Genomic DNA, 18,224 nt, shown 5'->3' with positions numbered 1-18,224 from the left:
AAGAAACATTCTCACAAAATTAATTTTATAAACCTTCATTTTTAAACTTCAGGCATTTTTCAACAATAACAACAATTTAAGTAAAGATCATTTGCAATTCACCTTCTATTACAGGTGACATATGGGGGAAATGCAAAACAAAGAAGACCATAATATTGTATAACTTGCGACTTCATGTTGTATCCTCTTGAAAAGTCACTTTGGAATTTGGACATTTACAGTTAAATAGGGTAGGGATGTTTTTTTCAGTGACAAAAACCCCAAACTCATTACTTGATAGACTATCTTGGGAATATATAAAAATACATATACAAATATACATGTTATATAAAATACATCATATCAAATAAATAGATACAATACAGCCTTTAATATGAAATGGGAAAATACATTTATATAGTATAAATTGCATGAAGTACTATATAGATACAAAAGTCACTACTTTGAATTGAAGAACAAAAAGACTATCACTTATATATCTTTTTTATGTAATTATCTTTTTTATTTACATATGATTGACACATAATATTGTATTCACTTAGATGCACAATGTAACATAGTATCTCTTTTAGTTAAAAGAAATTATTACAAATTCTCCCCCTGAGTTGGAAAATTATTGAATAATAGAATAGGAGTTGACTTGAAAATAGCAAGAAAAACAATTTTCTCTAAATCTGCAATGTCTATTTTAAAAGTAGTTATAATTCAAAAAAACTAGTTTTAATTCTAAAAGCATAATTATAAGAATGGTATGTATAAGATTAATAAATATTGTAATGATGTTTTAATCTTTTCTGGCTTCACTGAATTCTTTTCTGCTGATTTCTGAGCAAAATATCTAAAGGGAATGCCATTAATATACTCATTTATTTATTTCTATTCCACCTCATTTTTAAAATAATACAGGTGGGTGACACTTGCACATACAGTTAAAAATAGATAAGGAAAACAAAGTGGAAGGAAAAAAAGAGGTGAGTATAACAGAAGTTTCTGTAAAAGTACCTCAACGACGCTTTTATGGTTTAAACATATTGTGTCTCCCACACCTGATATAAATAAACAAATATGTAAATATAAATATATATATTCATAGATATATATCTCCCTACAGTGTGAGCCGATAGGCAGGAATCCCAGGAAAGCCTATGGTCCAGATGAAATCTGACAGCTGAGGAATTTCTTCTTATCTGTGGAGACCAGTCTTTTGCGATTCAGGCCATCAACTGATTGGATAAGGCCCACCCATTCTTTTTTTTTTTTAAGATTTTTATTTATTTGACAGAGAGACACACAGTGAGAGAGGGAACACAAGCAGGGGGAGTGGGAGAGGGAGAAGCAGGCTTCCCGCGGAGCAGGGAGCCCGATGCGGGGCTCGATCCCAGGACCCTGGGATCATGACCTGAGCCGAAGGCAGACGCTTAACGACTGAGCCACCCAGGCGCCCCAGGCCCACCCATTCTTAAACACACCCATTCCATAAGACCCTCCCTTACGGAAGGCAATCTGTTTTACCCAAAATTTACCAGTTTAAATGTTAACCTCATCCAAAAAATCTCATCCAAGTTGATGCATACAATTAACCATCACAAAGATAGAGTAATACTATAAAAAAGAATCTGATCTTAATAAAATGGAAATGTAGCATTGGTACCTAAGTATTTTATAGTAATCTTAATTAGACAGAATGTTCAGATAGAATTCTTTTTTTCTGTCAGCGATTTCTATTTAAGAGGCCATGCTTATGGGTGAACTTGGATTTTCACAAATGCAATGTATTTCTCCTTAAAGGGTAGCACTAAATACTTGCTGCTGAGTCTTCTGCATTTAGTTGCACTTTATCTGTGCACGTGAACTTCCGAGTGAGTGAAGACTATTCCTATGAAAAGGAAAAAAAGATGTACTAAGGCAAAGAAAAGACAAGCTCAATCGTGTTTACAGATCTTTTATATTTCCATGTCTTTAGCTATAGATTAATGTGTGGCATTCAGGCAAGTCTTGACGTGAAATCTGAGAATTTCTGTCACTGCTTCAGTACTGTTTTATAACATATATCATTTAGTTTTAATATAAACATCTTTAAAGAACATTATCAACCAATAGAAAGAAATACATTTCTACTAAAGCGCCTCCAAATTCCTAGAGGAAAATACGTTTGTGTTCCAACATACCCACGTACACACACACACACACACACACACACACACACACACACACACACAGAGCACGTACTGGGAAAAAAAGCATATGAGATTAAATCTAAAAGCAAAAAATAAGAATACAAATATAACATTGGGGCGCCTGGCTGGCTCACTTGGTGGAGCATGCGACTCTTGATCTCCGAGTTGTGAGTTCAAGTCCCACGTTGGGTGTAGAGATGACTTAAAAACAAAAAAGATATAAATATGCCATCAAGTGTAAAAATGATTTTTTCTCCCTTAAACAACCCCTTTCTCCTGAGAGTTCTGTAGGAACAGAACCTGCTATACCTTACCCTCATATTTTTCCTGTCGCCTTGCATTCTTTACCGGTTTTCACTTCACTGTTCACGTTCAGATTCATTGATCCCAAACTGTGACAATATTGCTGTGTGTATCACTGAGCTGAGAAGGAGTCAAGGGGAGGATCGGTTAGTCCGGATTCGTCCATTCATTCAGCACGGATTTATGGAGCTCCAGGCAAGCTTTGGGAGGTTGAGTGCGAGCAAGACAGAGCGTGGCCCCTTCCCAGGGATTGGAATTGATAGTCTACCAATCAAGGCACCATCTACCCTGCCAGAAAGTCAAAGCCTTGTGGGTCACCACATTAACTTACCTTTCAGCTTCATCTACCTTTATTCCCCTTGACTCACCCTTGCCCCGTCATACTGGCTTTTTCCTAACTTCTCCTCTCGCAGGGAAGCCCCTTTCCCGCTTGTCCCAGTGGTCGGTCATTCACATTCACTCTTCATCTGCCCCCTTGTGAACCCTTCCCTTGCCATTCCTCATCCCGCAGTGGGGAGAAATTCCTCCTTCTCTTATACTCCCAGAGCTCTGTGTCCTTCCTAGAGCTCATTGACCTCTTTTATAGCATTTCAGACTTTCTGCCTTAGAATTCTCATTATTTGTACCCACATCTTACCGCTCCCACTAAACTGTTAACTAGTTGAGGACAGGGTCCCAGGCTATTTATTTCTGTGATCATACCAGTCACAGCACCCTGCCCACAAATAGATGCAGCTTATGGGATGAATGACTTAATGAATGAGTGATTCCTTTGGGCAAGTCACTTACCTCATTTAGTCTGATCTGCAAAGTGAGTTGGGGTGTAAATGTTTGCAATGATAACTTTTCGTCTTGTTTTCCTGTAAATACTTAAGGCCCTGATTAACCATACCTCGGTCATATGTAGAAGTCTGGGTCCGTAACCTTGAACTGAAAGGGTGTGGAGTAAGCTTTTCTGGTCCTTGGTCCCTGCCTTCTCCAGACCCTACTGACCTTCAGGAAGACAATAATGAAGTGGCTCTCAGCCCTGACAGTCATCTTCCTCACGTGTGGAAATCTACCCCTCCTGGTCTCCTTCCCACCCATCCCAAACTCTCCCCTTCTCTGAGGCTCTGTTGATGACTTTGTACTCATGGATCTGCCCCTACTTCCCTGCTCTGCCGTAGCTCCTTGCACAGCCAGACATATCGATATACAGTTCACACCTTTCCTCAATACAGCTTTATTTCCAGACGCTGAATCCTATTTTATCGATCTCTGTCAGTCCTTATGCCGGCACCACACTTTTGACTGCCATAGCTTTGTAGCAAGTTTTGACATCAAGAAGTATGAGATTAATTTTATTTTTTAAAGATTGTGATGTGTTTATTTGAATATCCTATGCAGACAGCATTAGTCACCAATTTAAAATGATGGTGCCTCAAAGGACATTATCAAGAAAGTGCAAAGCAACTCAGACAATGGGAGAAAATATTTGCAAATCATGTATCTGATAAGAGTCTAGTATTCAAAATATGTAAAGAACCTTACAACTCAACAATAAAAAAATAACCAAATTTTTTTAGAAGGGCAGAGGATTTGAATAGATTTTTTCTCCCAACAGGATATACAGATGGCCAATAAGCATGTGAAAAGATGTTCTACATCATTAATCATAGGGAAATGCAAATGAAAATGATGGCAAGATACCACTTCATACTCACCAGAATGGCTTTCATCAAAAAGGCAGACAAAAGAAAATGTTGGCAAAGAACAATTAAAACAACTGGAACCTTCATACATTGCTGGTGGGAATACAAAATGATGCAGCAGATTTGGAAAACAGGCTGGCTGTTCCTCCAGAAGTTAAACATAGAGTTGCTATAGGATCCAGCAATTTCACTCCTAGATATATATCCAAGAGTATTGAAAACATATGTCCACATGAAAATGGCTATTCAAATATTCAGTACAGCATTATTTATTTTCTTTTCCATTGGAATCGTTTTTAATATTTAAATACAAAAAGTGAGCACTTACTTTTTCTTCTTTTTTAGACAGACACACAGGTCTCTTGATAGCCAAAATGGGCAGAGGAAATGAGCTCCTACTCTGTCCATCCTATGGTTGAAACTGCTGCCCGGCCCTCCCTCCTTTCCAACATAGGAGTTCACAGTGGCTGTGTTACACTACGGCTGTAATGCATTGCGTATTTCATGTCGTGCGCATGTCCCTTCCCAACATCTCATGCTTAAAAACAAAAATGGTCAGGGGTACATCCTTCCCAGGGGCATCAGTTCCTCTGCCACAGTGGGATAGTGAGATCTTCCGGTCATGAGTGACTTAGTGAAAGGGGGGGGATGGCCAGAGCTGGAGTAACCGTCTGCATTCCTGAACTCGTATCAGAGTGAGAACAGAAGAAATGGGGACAGCGTGGAGGGCACAGTTGCAAGTTGGGAGTCTCCCTGAGACACTGGGGAGAATTCTCCCCACCAGGTTTAGATAGATCAATGTGCCAAAGTTAAAAAAAAGAAAAAAAAATCCAAATAATCAGCAGTTCAAACACTATGGAATTTTCAAACTTGTCCCACTGAGACAAGTCATCTAGCAGTGGCAATCTAGATCTTTCCAGGAAGTGAAGGTAGAGCCCCTGGCATTCCTCCTGAGAGCCCTGTGTTAGGCCCTAGAAGTATCTGCCGCTGCTGCAGTTGCTGTTGCTGCTCCATTTGCAACTTCTCAGTCTCAAAGACGACAGGAAGAACCAGGATCATGAAGGAAGGGGTCCCAATCCACAAGGCTGCCCTGGAAAACCTGTACATTTTCTGAGCCACAAAGAGGGAGAGATCAAAAGTCGCTCCAGCCGCGGACCGGACCCTCTCTGGGAACATCTCCGTCAGACCCCACAGTCTCTCCGACAGGGTCTCATCTAGCTCCTCGTCGTCTTCCTCCTCCAGCTCCTCTTCAGTCTTCTCGGAATCGCCTTTCGGAAGCAATTCGTCCGGGGACAGAGGCGCCGCAGGACCGCCAGCGGCGGCGGCGGCGGCCATGGCTGCAGGGAGACACCGGAAGCGGAGTACAGCATTATTTATAATATCATAAAGTGCAAATAACCCATCAACTGATGAATGGATAAACGAAATGCGCTGTATCCATACAATGGAATACTACTCAGTCATAAAATAAGATACAGCCCTGCTTTATCAAGAATGCTTCATGTGGGGCGCCTGGGTGGCTCAGTCATTAAGCGTCCTCCTTCAGCTCAGGTCATGATCTCAGGGTCCTGGGATCAAGCCCTGCATTGGGGGTCCCTGCTCAGCGGGAAGCCAGCTTCTCCCTCTCCCACTCCCCCTGCTTGTGTTCCCTCTCTCGCTGTGTCTCTCTGTCAAATAAATAAATAAAATCTTAAAAAAAAAAAAAAAGAATGCTTCATGCTTCAATATGAATAATGCTTCAAAAAGCCTGAACCTTGAAAACATTGTGCTAGGTGCAAAAGCCAGCCACAAAAGACCACACATTGTAAGATTTCGTTTATGATAAATACCCAGGATAGGTAAACAAAACCCATAAGGCAGAAAGCAGGTTAGTGGTTGTCAGAGGAGAGGGTAATGAGTATAAGGTTTCCTTTTGGGGTGATGAAAATTGTCTGGAATTCCATAGTTGGTGATGGTTGCACAACTTTGTAAATATGCTAAAAATCATGGAAGTGCACTTTGAAAAAGTGAATTTTATGGCATGTGGATTATACATTAATTTTTTAAACTGCAAAGACAAATATCTATCCTGGAATTATGTACTTGGAGCATAATGTAAAAGGAAATGAGCAGTAAGTACACTCCAAAATATCTTAAGTTCTCCTCTTGTTTCTTCCCCAAACTGCCTCTCCCCCTTTACTACAGAAACCCCAGGTCCACTGGTGTCCGAAGGCAAGACAAGTCCCTGCTGTGCTGAGGAGTTGATACATATTAGTGTATGTGGGTGCCTATGTGCATATATAATGTATACATACGTGTATATTATATGCACATATATACACATTTTTATACATCTTGAATGTGTTAATTGTATTTTTCAGATTTTTGCTGTGTATATGTGTAGCAAGAGAGAGGAAACTCTATGTACCAAACAGCAGAACACACCATCTTTTTCTGCCCACTTTTGGGTACATATGGAAAAAATATCAGGAAAGTAGACCATAAATTAGGTCATAAAAAAGACCTCAATAAATTCCAAAGGAACAGGATCACATACGCCATATTGACCATGTTCTTCGGCTATCATGCAATAAAATTAGAATTTAATACTAAAGGATGACCATAAAAATGCCTTTATGTCTGGAACACAAAATATTAAGAAAAAACCTATAGTTGTAAAGGAAATAAAAAAGGGAAATTAAGAAATTCTTAGAGCTGATTGATAGTGAACATGTTTGTCCGTAATGTTGACGATCCAGCAAAGACCACTTTTGCCATGACTGGTGCTGGTCTCAAGTGGCATATGCTACAAGGGGAATCTCTCACTTAAGGATGAGATTGCATGGTTTTTCCCAGAGTCCACAAAGGATTTGGATTTTTAAGGAGACCAAACTCTGGTGCACATGGTCCAATCATTAAGAGTTTGCTTTTTCCCCCCTGAGAATCAATAATTTTCTATCCTTGATGAAGACGTAACTCAGTGATAGGTGGTTGGGAAAAATCTTAATACCACATCCAAATGCATAACACAACATGAAGAAATATAGTCCATGCCAACAGCAAGTAAACAGGAGACAGGAATTAGCACTCAGTTCCTACCCAAATGGAAATGGAAACTTCCAGAACATGTGTGACATGCTGGTTGGGTTAGCCGGGGATGGAGCACTGGAAAGAGACTTCCCTGGGAGACCTGCCCATAATTTCTGGCCTTTCTTCTAGCTGCATATTCATAACTATCTGAGCCACCAAATGTTCGCTGCCATTCTCAATGAAGAATTTAGTATATGAAGTGGACAAGTGTTGTGTTTCCCCAGCAGACATATGCCCCACTTCTTTGATAACAGCATTCTAAATTTTCTTTGGGAAATTACCCCCTTCCTGCTCTCAGGCTGTGTGGTCCATGTGGATGCCAACCTAAGTTTGAAGGATGGGAACAAGTCCAGGCCTGTCCAGTGATTTCGGCATTTCTTGGGCTCAGTGATTGGTTTATATCTGGGAAGATGGATTTGTAATCAATCTGCCTTTTGGGAGATTTTCACAGGGTTTTTGTTGAAAGAGACACTCCCAATTCTTTTGAGAGCATAAGGAATAAGGTATATAAGTCTGGAGCCGCTTGGGGTCATCTTTGCTGCCACTTGGACAGAAGGCCTAGAATGGAAGCAAAAAAAATAAAATAAAAGGATCCAAGATGAAAAGGGACATGTTCTTGATGGCATCATTTGGACAACTAGATCCAGCCATGCCTAAAGTTAGCAGTATCCTTGAACTTTCTGATTATCTCAACCAGTAAGTTCTTTTAAAAAATTAAGGTAATTTGATATTTATCACTTGAAGAGAAAGAACACTGGCCAATATAGCAACTAATAAATAAAAAACAAAACCAATTGGATTTGGAGCCATACTTTTGGCTCAGCTGATCCATCATCAACAAACTATGGATACCTTCTTAAAAGAGAAGAAACAGCATTATCCTATTCACTAATATAAACAACTATTATTCTGTATTTAAAATATGTTTTTTTCAAAGATTTTATTTTTATTTATTTGACAGAGAGAGAGTGAGAGAGCACAAGCAGGGAGAGCAGCAGGAGAGGGAGAAGCAGGCTTCCCGCTGAGCGGGGAGCCCGATGCGGGGCTCGATCCCAGGACCCTGGGATCATGACCTGAGCCGAAGGCAGACGCTTAACGACTGAGCCACCCAGGCGCCCCTATTTAAAATATGTTTTATTTTGTTTATGTAGTAAAGAATTATAATGAATTATAAAATATGCTGAATTTTATTTTATTTTTAAGTTTATTTATTTATTTAAATAATCTCTGCACCCAGCGTGGGGCTTGAACTCACAACTCCAAGATCAAGAGTTGCATGCTCTTCCAACTGAGGCAACCAGACCCCCCAAATATGTTGAATTTTAAAATAAATTTGGAGAGCTGCCTGTACACTAAAACCCCATTATATGCTCTACTAATATCGTTAGTTTGAGAAACCCTGATTGAGGATTATCCCCGCTTTCCATCCTTTCTTCCACAGTGTATTTATAACAGTCCAGTTCCGTATGGAAGTATGTCTTGGGATTCTTTTTTTTTTTTAAGATTTATTTATTTATTAATTTAGAGAGAAAGAGAGCAGGGGGAGGGGCAGAGGGAGATGAAGAGAGAGAATCTCAAGCAGACTGCCCACTGAGCACGGAGCCCAACTTGGGGCTCAATCTTGTGACCCTGAGATCATGATCTGAGTCGAAATCTAGAGTCAGATGCTCAACCGACTGAGCCACCCAGGTGCCCTGGGGCTCTTTTTTAAAGAAGCCTGTTGAAAAAAATTTTAACTGGACAAGAAAATGGTGAGACCTTTGCTTATGTAAACATATTGGCTCCTTCGCTGGTTTATGGGCAGATTTTTGGGGTGCTTTTCAGAGCTGCCATCTTAAAAATTGGCCGTAAAGCACACGCTCTCTGCTCCTCTGGAAAAGGTGTTATAAAGAAAAGAATACAGGATTTAGGAAAGGAATACAGAACATGTGTATTAAATTCTGAGCATATTTGTATGCATGAGTGATTTTCGACAGGGAAAACCAGATTATGTATCAATATTTACATTAAAAGAGCAAATGTACCATCCAACTGAATAAGGATTTCAAACCTCTTCTTGCTGTTTTCTCATCTGTCCTTGAAAAGGGCTGTCCATCAAGGTTGTTGTTTGTTGTTGTTGTTGTTGTTGTTTGGTTTTTTTTTTTTTTTTTTTGGTTACTGGAGAGATGATTCTCTTGGAAGGCTATGTGTTTTTCTTTTTTAAGCTACAACATGCTTCACAAGTTAAAAGTGCTCATCTTCTTGAAATCACATGGGCTTCATTTTTCAAGCCTTGAATTAGAGGGATATTGCCCTGGATAAAAACATATCCATGGGGAAAGGGTTATTTGCAATTCAGGAATGTTAGCCTGGTTCATTTGGTGGCAGCCAAGTAAGCTGGGACAGATATAGTAATCTAATTTATAGTTTTTTAAAAACCATAACTGTTTTGGTTAAAGTCATGTGAAGATGAGTCCTTTCCCTGACAGCTCAGCAGGTCTCCCAAGCTATGATTGTCAAAATGATAGACACTGACCAAAAAAAAAAAAAAAATCAATTCTATGAAATGTATTGCTGAAGTTTTTCATTAAAAAAGAAAGAGAAAAGTACAGGTGAACCCCAGGACTCCTGAGCATATCTATAAAGTGTGAAAAGCAGCAGAGGAATCTAAATTAAACCACATTTAAAGATTTCTCTTCTTTTTTTTAAATTTTATTTTATTATTATTTTTTTAATGTTTTATTTATTTATTCATAAGAGTCAGAGAGAGAGAGAGAGGCAGAGGCAGAGGGAGAAGCAGCTCCCTGCCTAGCAGGGAGCCCGATGCGGGGCTCGATCCCAGGACCCCGGGATCATGACCTGAGCCGAAGGCAGACACTTAACCATCTGAGCCACCCAGGCGCCCCCTTTTTTTTAAATTTTATTTTATTGTGTTATGATAGTCACCATACAATACATCATTAGTTTTTTTTTTTAAAGATTTATTTATTTATTTGAGAGAGAGAGAATGAGAGAGAGAGAGTACATGAGAGGGGGGAGGGTCAGAGGGAGAAGCAGGCTCCCTTACTGAGCAGGGAGCCCGATGTGGGACTCGATCCCGGGACTCCGGGATCATGACCTGAGCCGAAGGCAGTCGCCCAACCAACTGAGCCACCCAGGCGCCCCAATACATCATTAGTTTTTGAGCTAGTGATCCATGATTCATTGTTTTCGTATAGCACCTAAAAGAGCCTCCCCCCCCCACCCCACTCAGCCACCTTAACCCTTTTCTAGAACACTGAGTGTCTTTGGCACCACCCCAGGGTTAAGACTTCTGACAACTCCTTAGTAGAATTGCCAAGCTCTTCCTTTTCCTTTGCTTTCACAACGCATGCCAGATGCTTTTCTTCTACGGGTATTCTCGGAATTTCAGCTCCGAATTTAGTTTGGGTTGGCTTCACCAGCTCCTTTTGACAGGCGGCGTTCACAGGTGGTTTGGCGCCTGGGGCACGTTCAGTCCCGCCCAGCCCAGGTTTCTATGAAGGACTTTCCGGTTAGTACTCGTGGCGAGTGACCGCTACACGGTGCCTAACGAACATTTGCTTCGCTCTCAGAGCTCCCTAATGTGGTGCAGCAGTAACAGTCCCTGCTTTCAGCTGTCTTGGAAATGAAAAGGAACTAAGGCCGAGAGTCCCTGCCTCCCCGTCACTCTGGGGCTGGTGTGTTCCCATTTCCCACCCAGACTCCTTTGGTGTCCATACAGGTGAAGCCGTGCCCTACCCCACCCTTGTTCCCCATGATGGGCATGGATCAAGGTCTCTATTGGGCATCATGACATGGCCTTCCCTCCCCCCACCTGTGCCCCACCCTCTACCCTAAGCCAAGGAGACAGTTTGTAACTCTCCCATTTCATGGTTCTTAAATGGTGATGTGGTGTAGTGAAAAGATGATGGTCTTTGAAGTTTCCCCCAATATTGTGACTTTAGACTAGTTAACCGCAGTTCCCATTTTGCAAGGTCATGGTGAGGGTTGAGAATAAGGGATATAAGGCTCCTGGAACCTGGTGGTACTCGGAACGGAAGGTTAATTTCATAAGCACTTGTGTGTGTGTGTGTGTGTGTGTGTGTGTGTGTGTTAAGGGCAGAAATGACACTGACTGGACTGTCCATTTTTATTTCTATCCCTTTGGACAGTCACTGATTGTCAGGAGAGCTTAACTTGGTCCTTCCTAACCCAGGGCGGTTCCTTCTCCCCTTGCCAGGCTGGACTGCACAATATGTGGGAAACGCGCCCCCTCGTGGCCGATCAGAGCGTTGCGGTTAATTCCCGGGTCTCGCTCCAGCACTTTTTTTTTTTAAGATTTATGTATTTATTTTGAGAGAGTGAAAATGAGAGAGAGAGAGAGCACATGAAAGGGGGTAGGGTTAGAGGGAGAAGCAGGCTCCTCGCCGAGCAGGGAGCCCGATGCGGGGACTCGATCCCCGGACTCCAGGATCATGACCTGAGCCGAAGGCAGTCGCTTAACTGACTGAGCCACCCAGGGGCCCGCTCCAGCACTTTTTTAAAGATGTAAAATCACTTCCTGATCCAGGCGCTGGGAGTTGTGTTAGGACAGGGGTGAGGTTAGAGAAATGAACTCTGGAAGTTGCCATCAAGGAGTTAGGGTAACCAACTGTCGGGTTGCCCAGGACTGAGGGGTAGCCTGGGACGTGGACTTCCTCTATTTTAGCAACTCCTGGACAAACCAGTACACGTTGCTCCCCGCTCCAGCCCTCCCGCCCCAGGTTTAACTTGCTGGCTCTGTTGCTGAGACCAGGCCTCTACTGGGGTTAATTTACAGGGCTGGTGGTTTATTTTTTTATTTTTTATTTTTTAACATTTCTAAAAAGATTATTTATTTATTTGACAGAGAGAGAGAGAGAGATCACGAGCGGGGGAGGGGCAGAGGGAGAGGGAGAGGGAGAAGCAGGCTCCCTGCTGAGCAAGGAGCAGGATGTGGGGCTCCATCCCAGGACCCTGGGATCATGACCTGAGCCCAAGGCAGACGCCTAACCAACTGAGCCACCCAGGCGCCCAGGGCCAATGATTTAAATGGGAACAAGGATTGAGAGAAGTCTGGAGGATGGCACAATTTCCCTAAAGGTCAGGTGTAAGTAGGACATCAGATCAGAGACTGGAGGCGGGGGAGGGGCAGGTTGGGGGAAGTTACACACAAAGACAGAGGTCCTTCAACTGTGTCTACACAGCAAAGTGCACTACACTGTGATCGGGCTTTGTCTCTAGTTTCTCTAGGATTGGTCTTCATCAAAGAAAGCCTTTTGCAGATTTATGAACTATTGGGTAATTTTTTTTTCTTTTGGCAAGATAGCTTAAGGGAGGTTTCTCTCTCCATTATTACATCCCACAGAGCCAAAATGAGAAACTTCAAATTGTCCTTTTCATCCGCCAGTGCTTTGCCAACTTAAACATTACAAACAAATCACAAATTAATATCCCCTAACTAATCGCTAGAAGCTAAGAGAGTAATTATGGCTTAGTCATGCCGTGTTGCACAGAAGCAAAGAAAGGCACCATGCACCCCGGAAACTGGAAGGAACACTACGGAAGGTAACCTGCAATCACCTGGACTGGAAATGGGCCAGGACCACGCAGTTAACTCACCATTTAGGCACAGGTGTTCCAGTGAATGAACCAGAGCGATCTTTTGCCCTTTTAAGTCACTTATCAAATTACCCAAATTCCACCCTTGTTGGTCCTTGGAGGTTGCCTTTGCAAAGACTTGCCCAGGTCAGTCGTGCGCAGGGAATCTGATGGCAGGGGAAAAGGGCCAGGGTGTTTTACTCCAGTCCCCTTTCTGTCCTAATGCCGCTCAGAGAACCCTCGCAGTTTGTTATTACACAATGGTGGTTTTCAACTGGGAGTAATTTCGCGCTTCCCTTCTCCCCCAGGGGAGGCATTTGACAATGTCTGGAGACTGGTGTGGCTGTCACAACTTGGTGAGAACTACTGGCATCTAGCAGGTGAGGACAGGGATGCTGCTGCACAACCTGCCAGTTCAGGAAGCCACCCAGGACGAGGAAGAAGGCAGCCCCAGATGTCAGTAACGCCAAGGTGGAGAAGGCTCTTTTGCTTTCCTTTTTCTCCAACCAGAGGAGAAACAGCTGGCTTTTATGTTCGTGTTGCTGCCACGGAATGGCCTCCACACTTTCCCAGAAACGTTCAACAAAAGCAGAATAGAGAATAATAGCGTGATGTGAAGAGGCTGATAAATTTCATCCATTTACTGAGCACAAGGGAAACAACGAAGCTAACTCCATTTTTGTAAATCAGTACGGCTCAGGGGGTATGGGTCAAGGGTTCAAAGCCAGGATCATAGGTTTGTGGTCAAATCCAGAGGACTGCCAATGCCATCCAAAAGAAAGGTAGAAATACAAAACTACAGTAGTGTGGAATCTCAGTGTGTTGCCACAGATCTGTGCTCATTTATGCATAGTGGCTGATAGTTTGCCTGGTCAAACGGATAGCATTAGTTTCGTTTTTCTGCCTAGCCAACAGGGAAATTTACAAGTCTGAAGCATCGTGTAGTGCCAGAAAATAAGAAAGTGCTCAAATAGACAAAAAATACAACGATGGAGACAAGCCAAAGGGACACGTGAGTCACCTGCAAGAGCTCCTCCCAATGGTCATCGCTGGAACAGTCCAAACAATAAAATAAGATAGTATTGGATTGTAAACCAAAGTATAAAATGACTATCCATGAGTCCATAATAATATAAATAAATGGGGAAGAATAAATAAATCTATTCTGGGTTGGAAGATAAGAAAGCTCTTTTGCTTTATTTTTTGAAGACGCCTGTTAGAGATGTGCTAGCTTCTAGACTCTGGAGACAAGAGCGACTTCCTCTTATTCCAGTGTAGTCATCATGGACAAATTGCTCGTCCCTCCAAAGCCTCATTTTTTTTTTTTTTTGCATAAGAAAAATGACGATAGTGAGGGTATCCACCTCATTGTTGTGTGAGGATTACATGAGCTAATTCCTGTTAGTCTCTTAGCATGGTGCTAGCACAATTCAGGAATTTAAGAACTTTTATTTCCTCCTTTGTATTAGTTGTCAGTTGGCATCTCCTTCTTGCCACTAAAATGTGAGGTCCATAAGGGCAGGGACTGGGTCCTTCATCACTGAAACATCAGCGTCTATCACATAGTGGTTTTAAATAAGCCTGTGTTGCACAAACGTGCAAGCCAGTGAATAAAGGGATGTGTGGACGTGTTCAGAACTGTGGCTTTACCCGCTGCAGACCGCACACATGTCTATGGACTGGGAGTTCTGGTTTGGAGCAGTAGGAACGGGGCGGGTGGGGAGCAGCTGCTGGTGTAAGACCCTCAGACTTTGGGTCTAACCGTATTTGGTAATTCCCTTGATTATGTCTGTCTTGGAGGGAGGCATGCAGGTTCCCGAGGTCCCACCAATCTGACTCTTGGAGATTCAGAGTCTGTGAGGGGCTTCTTCCCATCTGTGAGTAGCCAGCTGAGCTGGGAAGAGCTTACTGTCACAAAAGAACCCGACAAGAAGCAGGGCATACATTTGGAGGGCATAGAAGCCACAGTCATCAGACATTATTCTATGGGGTGGCCTCTGGCTTAGTTGGCAGAGCCAACTCTTGATCTTGGGGTTGTGAGTTAGAACCCTATGTTTTGGGTAGAGTTTACTTTAAAAAAAAAAAAGACATTGTTCGGGAAGGAATGCAATATACTTTGAGCCAATTACCTTTCAGCAGCCAAAAGCACACCAATAAGAACTCCATTGTGTTTGGATGTTATAAATATATCCATATATAAACACATATACAATTTCTTAATATAAACAAATTACCCATTGGTTTGTGTGTCTGTTTTTAGAAATATATGTGAGATCCTAGAACTACTATAGGCTCTACCAGTAAAGTTTTTATTCTTTGATTATGATCTTTCCAAATGTGTTTTAACTTCAACAAGATAATATTTATTCGTGTGATTTGAGTCCTAAAGGAACTTTCCTTGGATAACAAGGGTGCATTTCCCAGGTTTTTCTCCACAGCCGCAGAAGGTAGCTATTGCATCCAATTTAATCACCTCGTGATCATCATGAATTAATGCTACATGTACTTGTGTGGACTCCCTTGGTTTTTTGGATGTGTAAACAGTAACAAAAGTGGGCTTCATTGACAGTGGCAGATCAAGGTAGCTACCAGATCACATTTGCCATAGAAGGTCCTTAATTCTCTGTTTGTCTATATGGACCCAGCAAGACATTGTCAGAGCTGGCTCAGGATGTGATTGGTGAGTCTGCTTGAAATTCCAGTTTCCATCACAGAGTATTGGATGTGATAAATGCGCTGGGGTCTGATGGTTAATAACTGCTCTCAAGGACAGCTAGAGTATCCTTCAGGCTGAATTATGGTGAACTACCAAGAAATTGCTACATACAAGCTCTGGGAAAGCTGTACATATTCAAGGATGGTTTTTTCCAAGCACAAAGATTTTCTATTCCCTTCTTTCCTAACGCCATCCCGGACCCTCCTCCCAGGATTCTGACAACCGTATCAGGCAAGCTGCTCATCAGCTCTTCCAGCCGAACATCACCCTTTGGCATTTTAAATAAAGATGTCTGTATTGTGTAGTCAAGAGGATAAAAACTATGTACTGTGGAAGGTGCCTAAAAAGTGGTTGAGAAATTGAGATGTAAGATGTCCTTAATGTAAAAGTTCTGTTTTTCCTGGCATATAATGTCTTCATTAATTCTTGCCACTAGCTGGTGCTAGGATACCACTAGTAAGCATGCAATTACACTGACTCCGCCACGATTAGTCACCCTAAGTGGGTCATTCCTCTTTGTTGGGTGGCATGCCCTTATGTCATTTCCACTCTCTGGTTTATCAACACGGAGGAAAGCAGCTCCCCAATCTTGCCACCCCACGGCTGCACTTACAAACATCGAAGAGATTTCCTTTTGAATGGGATGAGCTTTAAAGTCTTTTTTGGGTGCCTGGGTGGCTCAGTCGGTTAAGCATCCGCCTTGGGCTCAGGTCATGATCCCAGGGTCCTGGGATCGAGTCCCGCATCGGGCTCCCTGCTCAGCGGGGAGTCTGCTTCTCCCTCTGCACCACCCCCACTTGTGTTTGCTCCCGCTTACTCTCTCTCAAAAGTAAATAAACAAATAAGTAAAAATTTAAAAAAATAAAGTCTCTTTCAACACCAGGATTTTCTGGTTTTATTGTCACTTCTAAAACGTAAAGTTATTTGGATTATTCTTGAATCTTATCATATATATGGTGCATCTGGGGGGCCAGGGATTTTAAAGACAGAGGCATCCTAATAAAAATACAAATCCCCAAAACAGTGTTGTTAAAGTCCTCCTTCAAGGAAGAAACAGAGCTAGATAGCTAGCCAGAACTCTCTTTTTATTTTACAATATTATGCTGGATCCTTTATATATATGGTGAAAGACTCTGCTTTCCAGAGGTCTGAAAGCCTCTCTGCAAATGTGGGGTCTTTCACATTACTGGAAAAACAATACAGAAGTTCACATCCTGCTATCTGCTGGTTACTTCTGTTATTGTCAACAAGGGAAGAATAGCAGATTTTATGACAAAATAAAGAAAGAAAAAGCACAGAAGAAAAGGTTCATCGGTTGATAAAAATATGCCAACAATTTTATTTCTGGTTAAGTTATTTATTTGTTTATTATTTATTGATTATTATTTTTATTTTTATTTTTATTTTTATTTTTTTAAAGATTTTATTTATTTATTTGAGAGAGAGAGAATGAGAGATAGAGAGCACGAGAGGGAAGAGGGTCAGAGGGAGAAGCAGACTCCCTGCTGAGCAGGAAGCCCGATGTGGGACTCGATCCCAGGACTCCAGGATCATGACCTGAGCCGAAGGCAGTCGCTTAACCAACTGAGCCACCCAGGCGCCCTATTGATTATTATTTTTAAATTTCTGGTTAAGTTTGATGTATAGATCACCTTTCAAAATATTCAAGAAATTTTCACAAATTGGGTTTCATTTTATTATAGTATCATCATTATAAAGCCTGCTTTTAAAAGTCATTGAAATAGAGGCTTCTGGCTGGCTCAGTTGGAAGAACATGTGACCGTTGATCTCGGGGTTGTGAGTTCAAGCCCCATCTAGGGTGTAGAGATAACTTAAAAAAAAAAAAACTCTAAAAGCCATTGAAATATCATTATTTGCAATTCTCTGAATTAATACATCTGAAGTGTCAGCTCTGGCATTTCCAAAGGTCACTTAGAGGGGTCCCCCCCTAATGGGGATCAAGGATGGAAAGTGTTCTCATGGGCAATGTTTTGTGACACATGTGAGCCAACAGCATGTGTTTGTCAACAGCAAATGTGAAAGTCTTCTCTCCCCAGTTATATCTGGGTATACAGCATCACATCGGAAATTGAGAGGAAATGGACAGCTTGGCCGGCAAGAAGAGTTTACTCTTCCTGGCTTCCTGTGTAACATCATGAGTTGCACTGTTGTTGAGACAAGAATATGAGTAGCGTAGTTAGAACACGTAAAACGTAAAACAACAGGCGGAATGAAGGTAACAGCTATTCCTATAATATCGACTTGTAACTTTTAAAGTAGTCTTGAGTTTTAGCCTCTCAGTGACAAGGCACTGAAAATCTGAGAGAGATATTGTCTTACTTTAACTAAGGCTAGCCAATGAACCGGAACAACAGTCATTTCAACTAACTGTGTCAAAACCACAATCAATCACAATTCCATTTGGAAATAAATCTGTCCCTTACACAGTATGTCAAGATGATTTCCAGGGGCGCCTGCCTGGCTCAGGCAGTAGAGCATGTGACTCTTGATCTCAGGGTCGTGAGTTCGAGCCCCACATTGGGTGTAGAGATGACTTTAAAAAAAAAGAAGAAGAAAAAAGGGTGATTTCCAAATGGACCAAAGATCTAAATTTTATAAAGGATATTATATAAGTACCAGAAAAAAAGTAGGTAAATTCCTTTGTAATGT

At 41.7% G+C, this 18,224-nt stretch overlaps 1 protein-coding gene across 1 annotated transcript; it reads right to left on the bottom strand.

Annotated features, from left to right (window-relative positions):
* Window positions 1-4,849: 4,849 nt before the first annotated feature.
* On the bottom strand, window positions 4,850-5,517 carry LOC113939499 (mitochondrial import receptor subunit TOM22 homolog). The gene has a single exon (XM_027625702.1). It carries the CDS (start codon window positions 5,504-5,506, stop codon window positions 5,078-5,080), a length of 429 nt encoding a protein of 142 aa, XP_027481503.1. The 5' UTR covers window positions 5,507-5,517; the 3' UTR covers window positions 4,850-5,077.
* Window positions 5,518-18,224: the final 12,707 nt, after the last annotated feature.

This window comes from Zalophus californianus, chromosome 4, assembly GCF_009762305.2.
Source record: "Zalophus californianus isolate mZalCal1 chromosome 4, mZalCal1.pri.v2, whole genome shotgun sequence".
Classification (NCBI taxonomy): Eukaryota; Metazoa; Chordata; class Mammalia; order Carnivora; family Otariidae; genus Zalophus; species Zalophus californianus.
The sequence above is the reverse complement of the archived record's forward strand: the minus strand, read 5'-3'. Positions and strand labels throughout refer to the sequence as shown.